The sequence below is a fragment of the Perissodus microlepis genome, chromosome 23 (assembly GCF_051167445.1).
Source record: "Perissodus microlepis isolate ML-2025 ecotype Zambia chromosome 23, ASM5116744v1, whole genome shotgun sequence".
NCBI classification, from domain to species: Eukaryota; Metazoa; Chordata; class Actinopteri; order Cichliformes; family Cichlidae; genus Perissodus; species Perissodus microlepis.
Genome location: NC_140482.1, coordinates 1,864,539 through 1,881,089, shown reverse-complemented (window position 1 = coordinate 1,881,089; position 16,551 = coordinate 1,864,539). Strand labels below are relative to the sequence as shown.

The window sequence follows — 16,551 nt, the reverse complement described above, 5'->3', positions numbered from 1 at the left end:
AAGTTGTATGTCATCAACATAGGAATGGAACCAGAAACCATGGTGGCGGATGATCTGGCCAAGTGGGGCATTAAGATGAAGAAGTGAAAGGGTCCAAGCACAGTACCTTGAGGCTCACCTTGGTTAAATGGAGCAGAGGTGGAGCTGGAGCCTCCATTGGTGACAAACTGTGTTTTGTTGAAGAGGTAGGACTGAAACCAGGAAAGTACAGTACCAGTGAGGGCAAGTTTGAGAAGCTATCTGGTTAGAGGTGAGAGAAGGATGGTGTGATAAATGGTGTCGAAGGCTGAAGAAAGGTCCAGGAAGATGAGGATGCTGATGTGGTCAGAGTCAGCGGCAACGAGAAAGTCACTAGTTATTTTGATGGGAGGTAAGGTATTTAGTTTTGCCAAAAATCTGCAATTTGGTATCCCCTGTCCAAAGGACAATGTTTCAGAGGTCTTGTGATGAACCTTCTGAGGCCTGTAAGTCTGAAATATGGATCTGTTCTTGCAGTGTCTCTGACCTTAGGGTGAATGTGCTAGGACATGCACTAGTAAGACTGGGAACCTTCCTGAATGTTTTCCACTTGTGAATGTTTTTCTCACTGTAGAATCATTGACTTCAAATTAGATGGAAATAACCTTATAACCCTTCCCACACTGATGGGCAGCAATACTCTGTTGCGCTAGCACACAGCTGAATGACAAGGTGTCAAACGCCATGTTTCGTTGTTCATCTGAGTTTGCATTTACTTGATTTTATGGTCTGCTGAGAACTTTAGAATTGACAGAATTGTATGTTCTTTTTACTATGACTGTATATGGAAAAGTCTCAGCCTCAGCTTAATTGATTTGGTTTGGTTGAATTTCTAAGCTTCATCATTTTTAAAAAAAAAAGTCTTAAAAATTATTGAATACCAAAAAGAAAACTACGGAGCCCCGCAGGGGACATGGGAGAAAAAAAAATGAAGACGGACTTTTGCGAGATCTTGAAAAGTTTTGCGAGATCTCGCAAAACTAACTCGGGATCTCGCAAAACTTTTGCGAGATCTCGCAAAACAAACTCGGGATCTCGCAAAACTTTTGCGAGATCTCGCAAAACAAACTCGGGATCTCGCAAAACTTTTGCGAAATCTCGCAAAAGTTTTAGCCGCAAGTCCATCTTAATTTTTTTTTCTCCCATGTCCCCTGCGGGGCTCTGTAGAAAACAACGACAGATGGTTGAAGGATATGAAACAAGACAAATGAGGAACAAAGAGAAAAGGCTTAAAGAATAGAGAGATGGGTGCACAAATAAGGGAATCAATATACAGTGGTGTGAAAAGTGTTTGCCCCTTCCTGATTTCCTATTTTTTTGTATGTTTGTCACACTGAAATGTTTCAGATCATCAAACAAATTTAAATATTAGACAAAGATAAAACAAGCAAACAAAAAATGGAGTTTCTAAATGAAGGTGTTAATGGTAGGGGGAAAAAATGCAAACTTACTTGGTCCTGTGTGAAAAAGTGATTGCCCTTCCCTGTTATAACATAAATTAACTGTGGTGTATCACATTTTTGGAAAGCTGAGTTCAATTTCTCTAGCAAGACCCAGGCATGAATACTGCACACCTGTTCTCAATCAAGAAATCACTTAAATAGAACCTACCTGACAAAGTGGAGTAGACCAAAAGATCCTCAAAAGCCAGACATCATGCCGCGATCAAAGGAAAATCAGGAACAAATGAGAAACAAGGTCATTGAGATCTCTCAATCCGGAAAAGGTTATAAAGTCACTTCTAAAGCTGTGGGACTCCAGCAAACCTCAGGGAGCGCCATTATTCACAAATGGCAAAAACATGGAACAGCGGAGAATCAAGAGTGGCTGGCTGACCAAAATTCCCCCAAAAGCGCAGTGATGACTTATCCAATAGGTCACAAAAGACCCCAGAACAACATCCAAAGAACTGCAGGCCTCACTTGCCTCAGTTAAGGTCAGTGTTCATGACTCCACCATAAGAAAGAGGCAGGGCAAAAATGGTGACATGTCAAAAACCACTGCTGACCAGAAGGAACATAAACACTCATCTCAGTCTTGCCAGAAAACATCATGATGATCCCCAAGACTTTTGGGAAAATACTCTGTGGACTGACGAGGCAAAAGTTGAACTTTCTGGAAGGTGTATGTCCAATTACATCTGGAGTAAAAGTAACACAGCATTTCAAAAAAACCATACCAACAGTAAAATATGGTGGCGGTAGTGTGATGGTCTGAGGCTGGTTTGCTGCCTCAGGACCTGGAAGACTGGCTATGGTAAATGGAAGCATGAAATCTGCTGTCTACCAAAACATCCTAAAGGAGAATGTATGGCCATCTGTTCGTGACCTCAAGCTAAAGCACACTTGGGTTCTGCAGCAGGACAATGATCCAAAACACACCAGCGAGTCCACCTCCGAGTGGCTTAAGAAAAACAAAATGAAGACTTTGGAGTGGCTTAGTCAAAGTCCTAACCTGAATCCGACTGACATGCTGTGGCAACCTTAAAAAAATGGTTCAAGCTCGAAAACCCTCCAATTTGGCTGAATTACAACAATTCTACAAATATGAGGGGACCAAAATGCTTGATGCTTGATAGTTGTTGCTGCTATGGGTGGCCCAACCAGCAGGTTTGGATATTTTTCCCCTTAATAATTAACACCTTCATTTAGAAACTGCATTTTTGTTTACTTGTGTTATCTTTGTCTAATATTTAAAGTACTTTGATCTGAAACTGTGATCAAAGTACTGTGAAACTGTGAAAGTGTGACAAACATACAAAAAAGGAAATCATAAAGGGGGCAAGCATTTTTTCACACCACTGTGTATCCAACATACTGATGAGTGAAGAAGTGTAGCTAACGAGTTTCCATTCACCTTGTAGCAGAAAGCCAGAGCAGAGAAGAGAACGAAAAGCTTGAATCTCAACTTTTTCAGGGGGTGTAGAGAATGGCAGATGGATTGCTAAGGCTTTTGGTTATAGGGAAAGGAAATAGTGTCACATATTTACATCACAAATACATCACATGAACGTTATAAAAAGCTAGCAAAAAATGTTTCAGTGGAGAATCACTGCAACTTTAATAGAAAACTGAGGCATGGGGACTTGAGACAGGATTGAAAAAGAGACACAAAGTTGTGACTGAGGGTATGTGAGTAAGATAAAGTGAAAGAAACATGTTTCTGTTAAGGTCAGTATCAAAATTGGTATCTGAAATTCAGAATCAGTATCTGAAATTAGCCAGTACTGGGCTAGAGTGACAGGAAAAAGTCACAAAGAAACATGATATTTAGAATCTCCATATATGATTACCTATATGCCTATACGCGGTCAATACAAACAAGGACAGTAAGAAACAGTTTTAAATAGCTCTATATAGCATTATTATCACTTGTTTTCATCTGACCTTGAAGAATAGGTCAGAGGTCAAATGTGACAGGATATTTATAATCTTTATATGCTTCTTACTATCCATCCATCCATCCATTTTCTTCCGCTTATCCAGGGCTGGGTCACGGGGGCAGCAGCCCAAGCAGAGAAGCCCAGACCTCCCTCTTCCCAGCCACCTCCTCCAGCTTATCCGGGGGAACACCAAGGCGTTCCCAGGCAAGCCAAGAGATATAATCTCTCCAGGGTGGCCTGGGTCTGCCCATAAAAATTATGAACAGAATCGGTGACAAAGGGCAGCCCTGGCGGAGCCCATCACCCACCAGGAACAAGTCCGACTTATTGCCGGCTATGCTGACCAAGCTCTTGCAACAGTCGTATAAGGACTGAATGGCCCATAGCCAGACACCCCATACTCCCGGAGCACCCCCCACAGGATACTCAGAGGGACACGGTCGAGTCCACAAAGCACATGTAGACTGGTTGGGCAAACTCCCATGCACCCTCGAGTACCCTCGAGAGGATAAAGAGCTGCTCCAGTGTTCCACGACCAAGACGAAAACCGCATTGTTCCTCCTGTATCCGAGGTTCTTACTATATGTTGAGAATGCACACCAAACTTGTATGAATCCGTTTCTAAGATATACAGCAATAAATTGACCTTAGAAACCAAACTTTATTGAACGGTTAATGATTTTCCATTCTAAGCTTCTACAAAGTTTTACCAGAATTCAAATCTTTTCAAATTATTGATTTTAAAAGTAGAATAATGACATGCTGCCAAAAACAACCTTGGTGGGGGTAATTATTCTTAAAAGCAGTGTTCTGTTATTGGACTTCTGTGCAAACCACAGTTTGTCCATAATGAATTCCATGTTTGAACATGAGAATGTCCATGAGTGCATGTGGCACCAGGACAGCCTAGACAGCAGGTTGCTGATGGATTTTGCAATTGTATGACCAGATCTGTGGCCGCATGTTCTGGACACTTAGGTGAAGAGAGGGGATAAGCTGTCAACTGATCACCACCACTTTCATTGCTGAGGCTGCTGAACTGAGCTACAGTTGCCAGGTGGTTGGTGCCTGATGGTTGCGGTGATAACCCTCAAACTAGCTGGTGGACATTGGAGGTGAAAGGAGCCGTCAGACTGAAAAAGGAGTCCTATTGAATCTGGGGACAAGGAGGACAACTCATCCATCACTGGGGCGGGGGGGGAGGTCACTGAGTAGGGATGGGAATTGAGAACCAGTTCCTGTAGAGAACCGGCTCCCAAGAAGTCCACAACCTACTCAGGTTTCTTCATATCTGGGTTAGTAAGGAATACACTGGGACGATTTCGAGGTAGTCAGTACTGGATGAGTCCCTTCGCCGACTTCAGCTCCAGGGCTCTGCATTATCTTCTGGCTAAGACTCATACGATCAGGTAGTAGGAGTTTTTTGTTTGTTTGCTTTTAAATCAGAGCTCCGAAATCAACTTCCTGTGTAAGGATTTTTGTGGGCGTTGCTGGAGATCGACACAGGTCATGGTAGTCAAATAAGTTTGGAAGAAAGACACTGGACTCCATTAAATGTTTTGAAGACGTTTCACCTCTCATCCAACAGGCTTCTTCAGTTCTAAAACCAAACGGTGGAGAGTCCCAGGTAATTCAAACTAGATGACAATGTTTATATTTTGGACCAAGAAGGCAGATTGTTTGAGAGGAAAGTAAATAAGGCCATCTATGTCCACTGTGAATGACAATCATTGAATGTAGGGGTAGATTATAACACCAACTGTCAGCCACCTACAATGCAGTCTTGAAATTCCTTCCCAGGCACTACAACCCCCACTCACATCTTGCCTCACCTGATACCTCTGGTTTAATAACCCACTCCTTTTTTACACCTTGGCTCATGTGATGACACACATGATTCACAGTGTTTCAACAACCTAAGGGAAAACCCTAACTAGGGTTTAAATACCTGGGCCTCTCCACCTTTTGGTTCTAGATTTAGAGCCTCTTAGATGAGAGGTGAAACATCTGCAAAGCTGCCTAGACCTCATAATTAGTTGTGCCACACTTTGCAGCAAGAACTGCAATCATGGTTTTTGCAATAACTGGTAATGAGTCTTTCACATGGATGAATTGCTTTCCATTTTTCTTTGCAGAATTCTCTGTCCTGCTGCATAATTCAAGTGCACTTGAGTTTCAGGAAACAAACTGATGGCCTGTAAAGACCAAATTCATGGTTCCAACAGTCACAGCAATACGTTGAGGTCCTGAGCAGCCCTCGATCATCACACTACCAGTATCATGTTTAATGGTTGGCACGGTGTTGTTTTTTTTGTTTTTTTTGGCGCCTGCATTGCAGCTGTGGTAAAATGGAGACACTGATCCATAATGACGTCCAATGTTCACACAATCGGGGAAAAGCAGCACCTGCTTAGTAGTGTGAGCTTTGGAGAGCCTCTTACCCTACATTTTGTGAGGTGGAGGTCTCTGTTGTCACCATGGGCTAAGGAATTGCCAGCTTTTCCACTTTTCAAGAGAAATTTAAATTACGATTGATGCTGTGTCACAATGGGATGGGTTGCGCCTCCCTGATGCCGCCATTCCGACTGGAGTAATGACATAGAGCAAGGATGTCAAACTGATTTTACATGGAGGCCACATACAGCCCATATTTGTACTGTACTAAGATGGCGCCAGTGTGCTCGGCAGGCCGTCCTACCTCTTCTTACCCTCGTCTCTGTTTTCACACTTTTTATTTAGACATTTGTGTGCTTTTTATTCTTGTCTTGGCTTCACGCCTCTCTGAGAACAATGCTTTAATCACATATGATCGTCTAACTTTGCTAAATCTCCGGCTACCTCTCTTCCACAAACCGGAGCTACATTGGGACTTAGGAGACGCTACGCTGCTGCGTACCTGCCCGTCTACAAGAACTTTCTGCCTGCCTCCACCTTCCCTATTTAAGAGGCACTCCAGGAAGCGTGGTAAGCGGAGTGGACTTCAGGTTCGCCTTGAAGCCTTACTTAAGGTACATGCTGCGGCTAAATCCTCTCCCATCCCAGACTTTCTGCAATTTCCATTCACCTCCCACCGCCGGCCATCCTTCAAACTGCTCAGCCATCGCCGGATTTGCCCTGTTGGACTTCAATTGTATCTGACCTTTACGGTGTTGTGCTCGCCACTTCGGACCTGGATTGGGACCTCTGGGACTCGCGCTCAACACAGGCACCTAAGCAAGTTGAGACGCGCCTCTGTCGGGGACGAGGTGACTAAGAGCCGGATGGCATTGTTAAACACAAGATCGCTGGTGAATAAAACCTTCATCCTAAATGATCTTTTTCTCACCCTGCACCTGGATGTTTTATTCCTGACTGAAACTTGGATTCGCCCCGGTGAGTTTTCTCCTTCTCTGAACTCCTTCCCCCTGACTGTGTTTTTTTCAGCTCACCGAGACTTTTGGGGAAGGGCAGAGGCATAGCCACGTTTTTTAAACTTCGGCGACTGCCTCCTCCTACTTCCTCTAGCTTTGTGGCTCAATTATTGGAACTGACTGGCCCCTCTATAACTCTCCGCGCTGTGATTTATCGGCCACCCAAATACAATAAGTCTTTTATTCCCAAATTTGTGGATTTTCTAGCTTCTCTGTTTTTAAATTATGACGTGTTCTTATTTCTGGTGATTTTAATATACATATCTGCAGTAAGGGGGACTTCTTAGCCAAGGATTTCCTTGTTTTAACTGACTCTTTTAACCTTATACAATGGGTGAGTGCACCGACCCATGTAAAAGGCCATATGCTGGATCTGGTCTTCCAATATGGCCTAGATATTAGCATTAAGGACATTGACAACGTTGGTATCTCTGATCATTTCCTGGTTACGTTTAATGCAGGCTTAGGTGTAACACATATAAACACTGCTGATCTCTGTCGCCCTTGTATGTGTAATCAACTCTGAGAGTGCGGCTAATTTCACTGCTGTCTTTCTAAACTCTGTCCGCCTTGATCCTGATGTGATGGACCTCAAGTGTTGTACTCCCCCCTCGGCTGATGAAGTTATGAATGCTATGTTATCCACATGCTCAACCACCTTGGACCTAGTGGCCCCCATAAAGATGAAGCGTCTTAGATCCTCCCCTCAATCCTGGTTAAATTACTCTATATGAGGCTTACGTCGTATTTGTCGTCAATCTGAGAGGAGGTGGAAAAAAGACAAGCTTCAGGTATCCCTCGACATTTTATGTAGCAGCCACACTATATATCAGGACGCTGTTAAGACTTCTAAAGCTGCTTTTTTGTCCAACATCAATGGCGACTAATAGCCATAACCCCCGGGCCCTGTTTAAAATTTTCAATTCTGCCATCAAATCTTGCCCTGATAAACTAGATTTTGCCTCCCCAGCTCTCTGTGAGCAATTTTTAAATTACTTCACGAGGAAAATCTCACTTCTAAAAACCTCATCTTCCTGTGGTGAATCCTCTTCCTGGTGGATCTCCGTCCAACTTCTCACAGTGTGAGCCACTTTCACTTTCTACTTTTAAAAGTATAATTGATCAATTGAGAAGTTCGAACTCGGCTCATGATTTCCTCCCATCCCGGATTTTAAAGGATGGGTTCAATGTTCATTTCTTATCATTGATTAATTTATCATTACTCACGGGCCGTGTCCCAGCTGCATTTAAACATGCAGTGGTGCAACCTGTCCTAAAGAAAACTAGCCTCGACCACACTGACCTTGCGAATTATAGGCCAATCTCTAAACTTCATTTAGACTTTATCTAAAATATTAGAGAGAACTGTCCTTTTGCAACTACAGGCCTACTTAAATGCAAATAACATTAGTGACACATTTCAGTCTGGTTTTAAACCTCACCACAGCACTGAAACGGCATTGCTGAGGTTTTTCAATGATCTTCTTTTAATTACTGACTTAGGTTGCCCTGCCATTTTAATTTTATTGGATCTGTCCGCTGCTTTTGATATGGTAGACCATAAAATTCCTTTAGAGAGACTGGAACATGTTATAGGCATCAAGGATTCTGCCCTTAATTGGTTTAAATCCTACCTCTCGGGTAGGACTTTCTCTGATGGGCTGCTACTCGTCCACCGCTGCCCCTCTTTGTTGTGGAGTACCGCAGGGGTCTGTGCCGGGCCCTCTACTATTTGCCTTGTACATGCTACCCCTGGGTTCTATCTTTGACAAATATCAGATCTCCTACCACTGTTATGCTGACGACATTCAAATCTATTTCCAGTTGTGTGATGATCTGCCAGCTTCATTGAATCGTTTGTCTGACTGCTTGAAAGAGGTCACAGAGTGGCTGTCAGCCAATTCTCTCATTTTAAATGAGAAGAAAACTGAGATTATGGTGTTTGATAGTCACACTCAACGATACCAGCTACAGACACTGTAAGTAATCTAGGTGTTTGCCTGGATAGTTCATTTAAGCTGGATAAACAGGTTTCCTCAGTAGTTAAATCTGGCTTCTTCCAATTGTGCCAAATTTCAAAGGTCAAACACTAATACCGTACAAAGATCTTAAAAAACTGGTACATGCCTTTGTGATTCCAGATTAGATTATTGTAACTCGCTTTACTCTGGACTCCAACTTGCTCACCTCCAACGATTACAGCTCCTTCAGAATGCTGCGGTTCGTCTCCTAACTTGCCTCTATTACTCCAGTGCTCTCTGACTCCAGTGCTCGCTGCCTATTAAATTTCATATTGATTTTAAAGTTCTGCTGCTTACTTTCAAATGCCTAAACAACCTTGCCCCTGACTATCTCACCGACCTCCTCAGTCTCTATACTCCCAGCCGTTCTTTACGATCTTCTGGTCAGTTACTTCTAGCCCAGGCACCATCGGAAGATTAGGGGTGATCGCTTTTGTTTGTTTCTCTATTTTCTCTATTTTACCTTGTATTAATGACTTACTGCTCAGTGTAATCATTTACTGTTATTCCTTATTGTGAAGCACTTTGGTGTACCCCCGGTTTTAAACGTGCTATATTAATAAAATTGTATTGTATTGTATATTGATCTTAAGTAGGCCGGACTACTGAAAATCCAATTTTTGTCAGTTTAAAGCAGTGGTTCTCAAAGTGTGTGAGAGTTCTGACAGGTGGGGCGCAAGTTACCTGGCAGAAAAGCCATGTGGAACTAATGTTTAACACTGAAATTACTTTTGCGTGGCAACAAAGAAATTTGCGGCAGTTACTTTAATAATATGTGCATCCTGTGAAAAGCTGCAGGCGTAAGTCGACAGCCACAGTAAAGAAGTGTACTGAAAAGTGCAAACATGTGGTCGTGTCTGTTGTGAATCGTTTACAGTGGTGCTGAAACCCACGACTGGGGCACGAGAGACCGAACCACATTTTCGAACTTTTCAGTACACGTCTTCATTGCGGCTGTCGACTTACACACGCGGCTGCAGCTCTTCGGCTGGAGCCCACACACATCAACAACAACAACGACAGGACCTAGTTCATTCTGTTTTAAGCCGGCCAGGCGTGATTAGGGATGCCGCTCAGGTGCGTCCGCCTCACCCGCAGCCACGCCGCAGACCACTCCCCGCCACAGCTCTGCAATCAAAAACAGGCTCACTGCAGCCACTAAGAGTGAATAGTATTAAACCCTCAATAAATCATATAGTTTTCATCTCTGTTCACAAGTTTCTGGATTTCTTTTTTTAAGACTAAGACTGAACTTCATTTTTCCATGTTTGGAAATGTTCAAATTCTGTTTAAATTGTTCCTTCTTTGAAGAAGTGGTGCAGACTAATGAAGCAGTTTAGTGACAAAAATGATAAATAGTTGTTTGAAATGAAAGTTGTTTGTTTAAAACAAAAGTTACTTACGGACTCATTGTGAATAAGTTTATTATCTAAAGATTTCTCGGTTTTTCTACATGTTAAATGGGTAAAATTTCGGTGGGTAATGAAGATACATACATCACCGACCATAAAACCAAACACCAATAACATCTATACCTTCTTCAAGGACTCCAACACCTCCCCCTTCACTATATCCGGCCCTATACTAGATGAACTACCCCCATGCTTCTGCTGCATGACCTCAGCAGCAGCGACCCCCATAAAGCTGCAGGCCCCAACAATATTCCAGGACGTAAGAGACTGCACAGCAACGGTTGGAGTTGCTGACATACATCGTCAACACCTCTCACAGGCAACACACAGAAACTCACACATACAGGCTGTGCAAAGATGCCAGAGACAATCCAGCATGTAACTGCAGGGTGCAAGACGCTGTAACCAAGTGGATCACACAGCATACAGAAATATGTATGCCGAATATGGCTACGAAGTCTCAAAGCCAAAATAGGATACGTCCCCCAGGGTGGTTGAGAATGACCAAACTAGTATCCTGTGGCTAACCAACTGGATATAGTAGTGGTGGACAAGCAGATGAAGACGGCTGTAGGAATATATATGTAGCTATACCAGCGATAGCAACATGAGGAAGAAAGAACACGAAACACCAAGGGCTGAGAGAGCAGCCAGAAAACTTTCAACAAGAGTTAATGCTCTTTTAGATGCAAAGGGTGGGCTGACGCCACTTTAAACCCTATGGACTAAGAAGGCAATGTCACTCATGGTCATATGCATGTGAAGGCAGATAAGCAAATACAAATACTTTTGGCAATACAGTGTATCACAGTACCATGATGAAATATATTGAGTTACTGAGAGTGACCTGTTCTTTCACAACTGCTTGTAAAGGCAGTCTGCATGCCTGGGTGCTTCATTTTATCCATGCGAGGCCATGGAAGTGATCGAAACACCTTGAATTCAATGATTTCACTGGGTGAGTGAAAACTTTTAGCACAACAGTGTATTAGTGGTGGACTAGCAGAGGAAGAAGGCTGTACTGATAGCAACATCAGGAAGGAGGACCATGAGAACCTAAATACAAAAGATTGACAGAGGAGCCAGTGAAGATGTGGAGGGTAAAGGCAAAGTGGTCCCCGTGGCAATCAGAGCACTCGGCGCCCTGCAAAATGGGTGAGTAGCCCTAGCAGGGCCAGGAACACCATCTGAGATCTCTGTCCAGAAAAGCACAGCACCAGGAACAGCAAAGATGCCTCTATAGAGGACCCAAAACTTGACGGATAGAAGACTGCCCACAGTGGGGTATTTTCTAATGTATCTTATTTTTTATATGTTTCTTTTTCTCATTTACACTAAACTGTACATATGCTTATTGTTATACTGTAAATACATTCTTTTTTTTCTATTATATATTGGTGACTTTAATTGGGAAATTTAGTTTCACCTCATGTAAATAAATGTGCTTGAATGACATCTTCTCTTAGTTACTAAAGCGGTTAGGCTTTTCCATGAGCTTTCCCTTAAATCTACATTATGAAGTTATAAGTGTGAGGCATGATTTAGGCTTATGAAACCTTCCACCCTCTTGTCCACCCTTTTTACCCAGTCCGTTATTCATCCGGCCTCTTCAGACTGTGTCACACAATATTTATTATTTGTTTACCTTTGCAAGCAGATCAGGTTTTTGCTTCACACTAACATATACCTTTAGCTCCTCAACAGCCTTGCATAGATCTTCAGGCGTCTTATATGTAAAGTCTCTCTCCAGGTAGTCTTCCTCGGCCTGGTTGATCCACTCCTGCATCTCCTGCATCTCCTTCCTCAGAGCCATGGTCTTGTCAAGGCCTCCTTTTAGAGCTGACTTCTTTGCATAGGCCTAGACAGATAACACATAGCAGCAAAGGTGCTTAATGCTGAACACACGTCTCCAAGCATGAAAACAGACTGTGGATAAAGGCTACACACCTGTTTGCAAATGTTTTCCCACTGGGCATTGAGTAAGTCCAGTTCTTTCTTGATATGCACAGCAAATGGAGGCTCAGCCTCTTTCTTTAGGTACAGGCCCACCTCGTTGATGCCATTGACACTGGGCTGGATGGTGTGAATGTCATTCACCAAAGCCTGGCCAATCGAGATATACGTTATACAGTCTGAAAATTTAGGAATCACAGTTGATATATAGTCTTTGGTTGTCTGTATCCCATATTTGTCTTTCCTTGAGTGATGTGTTCTAAACTCAGATACTGTGAAAACTTCATTATTTATTGTATCAGTTCTCAGGGGAACTTTAAATATATATATAAGGAAATAAGCTTCTATAAACTCTGGAATTTTGTTTTTGGTAACAACTGTAATTTGTTGCTTCTGAAAGAGATCTACAGTTATGACAGGATGCAGTTTTTTAATCCTTACTGTGCACTGCTCTAACTGTTTCTCGAGTGCCTCAGAGTCTCCAAGTGCTGGCCATTCCTCATTTAGGAAGACATCGACATCTTCCATCCACTTCTTTAAAGTCTTTACGTCATTCTGACAGAGAGAGAGGCAGACAGAAAGTAGAAACAGTAGAAACAAATCTACAGCCTCTGATGAAGTCCAACTGTTCTGTTTCTTTATATTAAGAACATTACTTCAAGAATTATTTTAGCTTTAATGCAAACATTTAAAAAGCTCTCTCCCGTTTACCTCAAACTGCATCAGTTTGGCCATGAGTTCCTGTATCCTTTGGGCGCTGTCTGTCAAAGTGGAGCCCAGTCGTCTCCAACGCCCCATGATGACATCCATCTCATTGCGATACCTACACGCACACAGAAAATAAGGGAGGTTTAGTACTTGTTTTCTATGCGTACATCTTGAATCATCCTCAATCAACTTTCTTGTTGATTGAGAGCGCTGGTACTCCTTCTTTTTTCTTTTTTGCCTGTCCTGTCTGGCAGTGAAGCAATCAGAATTGTTGTCTGAAGGCCAAAAAATGAACAACAGAATGGGACAAGTGGACCATTATGGCCTTTGCTATAATGGTCCATGTGATAGTCATATTTTATTAGATGTTCATTAGGATTTTTTATTTTGAGTTACTACAGTAACAACAGGCATGGCCGGGGGATGGAAAAGAAAGAGAACAAAGACAGAGAAGCTGGAGAGAAAGTTAACAGAGGGAGAGAAAAGTGGAGAAGAAGATCGGCTTCAATACCTGCTGAAACAAACAAAAGCAAAAAAACAAACAAACAGAACAGGGAGCAGAGAAACCACAGCAACAACCAACATATGCATAAATAAGTAAGTAATAAATAATAAATGTTTCTGAACAGCACGCAGCACAAATAATATGAGAGTGTATATACACCTGTGTGTATGAACGGGCTTGTGTTCATAAGGTTTCTCCACGTAATAGTGGGTGTGGGGCGCCACAGCCCCGCCCCCCAACACCTGAAGCAGGTATGGAGTAGACCCAGGTCCCCCAGAGCATGACAAACCCAGGAGGACTACCGCAGGGACAATCGTGGCTCCCACTCAGTGAAGAGCAGAGGAGAGCCCAAGAGAGCCCAGCAGCCACAGCACACAAGCCCCCGGGGGCTTGTGTGCTGTGGGACAATCTACTTCCCGCTACATGGGCACTGGGATCTGCAGAAGTGACACACCTTAGTTATTTGCATTGCACATATTCATCTCTTACTTCTGACTGACATCTGGTGGTGCTTTCTGGAAGACCAGCTCCACAGCTGAAGTCAGGTAGTTCACATCCCCCTGGTGTTCAGCCAGAGCCACCTGGAGAGCCTGAGGAGTAGCAGAGCGACAGATAGACAGGATGGTAAGTCCTAGTCTATCCCATCTATTTACATACATATAAACTATGCTGTCAACTAATTTTTGCATAATTAGAAAACATAAACGTTAAGTTAATCAAACAAGGAACATCATTGATATTATATAATGTTCCTGTGCATACAGTCAATTTAAGCACTTTACAATAAATTAGTCACATTAGTCACTCAGTGCTCTAGAAATCATGAATCATGTTGGCTAAATCTTTTGGCAGAAACGAAGGCGATACATGTCTCACAATGTGATGGAGCCAAAATGATTTGTTGCCTTATACAATTCTCAGTGGGAAGGGAAAGAACAATTAATAGAGGGCATAGGCTCACTCCAAACGTGGCTACTGCATAACATTTAGTAACAGAAAGCTTTTTGTAGATTTACAATTTGTTTTCTGCCATGAAAAATGAATTTCAGCTGAATAAGTGACCATGTTTCTGGTGCACTTAAGATTGGAGGTGGAAAGTGGAAGACCGAGGTGGCTCAGAGGCTTAGATTAGCTTATTTTGAGAACAGCCCCTGGACAGGTCAGCTCTCAGTTTTAAGCCCAGGATGAGAAGAAAGACAGCAGAAGCAAAGGAAGGAGAGAAGCAGGAAGCCAACGGCAAAGCCCCCGTACAGGTCAAACAACCCGTGTTCTAGTGGATATATCCCAAACTTCATTTTCTTCCATCATATAAAACATACACTATATACAAGTAATTTCTTCTTCTCTTCTTCCCCAATTTCCTGATTGGGGAACATCCATAAATTACCACTACTTACCACCCACTACATCAAAATCCCAAAATCAGTGATGAGGGAATCCTGCAATCCAGACTTTAATCATTTCAACTAGCTGTGCATAATAATGCTCATCTCTCTTCAAGCTGTCATTTAACTCAACGCAATAAGGTTGTTTTTTAATATTGTCTCAAGTTTTATTTTTCAGTGGGAGAAGAGTTAAATTTCCACATGACAGCAACACTTATCTTGATGCTGTTATCTGCAGAGAGCAGACATGTACATGTGTACACACGTGGAATTCCTGTCTTTATATATGAGAAGAAGGACACAGAAGATGAATTTCTCTGTATAATTATCTATCCATTCTCCTCTGCTTATCCAGTTTAGCCTATTCCAGCTCATTCGCATTTGTACCTATGGGCAATTTAGAATCACCAGTGCCTGTCTTTGGACTGTGGGATAAAGTACCCGGAAAGAACCCATGCAGAAACACGCAAACTCTGCACAGAAAAGCCCGGCATAGATGTAGTATATCGAACCCAGGACTTTCTTGCTGTGAGACAACAGAGCTAACCACCTCACCACAGTGCTGCTCTATCTATAATTACCTTTAATTTCAGCCTACAAGGCTTGATCTCTCTGTTATTCTACATTAAAGTTATCAAGCTTAGAAAGCGCTGAGTGCATGCACACGTCAGCTGAACATAAGCAACTCAGGCCTGAAGGAAAAGTGAAAGAGGCTCATGAGCATAAATCTATGTAATAAATTTGTAAATTTATGATATGCAGATTCAACATTTAAACTTTACTTGTCACATAATCTATATGAATGCAAATTAAATGTTAGTTTATATGTAGCAAAAGTAGGTAATATTTTAGTTAAAGTAAGAAGTAAAGAGGACAGCTGTCTTTGTCGATGCCAGTTGACTTTTTAAACACTCGGAGTAATTGAAACGCTGAACATCTGAACATGACTATGGGCATACATCAACGACGTCCTTTTAATCTGCTGTATGCTTATGATCACTATGGCTCCACTGGCAGATCGACAACATCCAAGACAGGCCCTCACTGAGTCTGACTCTCCCTCCTGTCTCATTGCAGGCTTATTTAAAGTCCAAACATCTATCCAATTCACTTCAATTTTATTTATATAGGCCCAAACCAAACTTGCTGTTAGATAATCTCTGTGTATTTATGGGTCACATATTTTTGATCTTGATCAGCTTCTTCAATAAGAAAAGTTGAAGGGAGACTTTAAAGCTACGATTAACATTTTACTTTAGTCCACCAAATAAAAATGGTCTGTATTTGTATAGCGCTTTTCTAGTCCCTAAGGACCCCAAAGCACTTTTACACATCCAGTCATCCACCCATTCACACACACACTGGTGATGGCAGCTACATTGTAGCCACAGCCACCCTGGGGCGCACTGACAGAGGCGAGGCTGCCGGACACTGGCGCCACCGGGCCCTCTGACCACCACCAGTAGGCAACGGGTGAAGTGTCTTGCCCAAGGACACAACGACCGAGACTGTCCAAGCCGGGGCTCGAACCGGCAACCTTCCGATTACAAGGCAAACTCCCAACTCTTGAGCCACGATTGCCCCATAGTGTATCATTTCCAAACCTCTGCCATCTTCTCATTTAGCCGGACGTGACCGCATCGCATCTGCCTTCAGAGAGATGCTGTGAATAGAATTCCTTTTCTAGCCATCAACATAGAGCTGACATCTAAGTCCTATTAAAGGTCAAATAAATAATATCCATGTAATGTAGGAGT

The 16,551-nt window shown here is 42.6% G+C and overlaps 1 protein-coding gene across 4 annotated transcripts in view; it reads right to left on the bottom strand.

Annotated features, from left to right (window-relative positions):
* Positions 1–16,551, bottom strand: part of dmd (dystrophin) — a 284,621-nt gene that overhangs the window by 115,987 nt on the left and 152,083 nt on the right. For all 4 annotated transcript variants that reach the window (XM_084922101.1, XM_084922102.1, XM_084922099.1 and 1 more), the window contains 5 exons: positions 13,899–13,999; positions 12,908–13,019; positions 12,638–12,751; positions 12,191–12,346; positions 11,931–12,101 (listed from right to left, as the gene is read on the bottom strand). In XM_084922101.1, the coding sequence (XP_084778227.1) occupies positions 11,931–12,101; positions 12,191–12,346; positions 12,638–12,751; positions 12,908–13,019; positions 13,899–13,999 (654 nt within the window). The remainder of the gene's footprint in view (positions 1–11,930; positions 12,102–12,190; positions 12,347–12,637; positions 12,752–12,907; positions 13,020–13,898; positions 14,000–16,551) is intronic.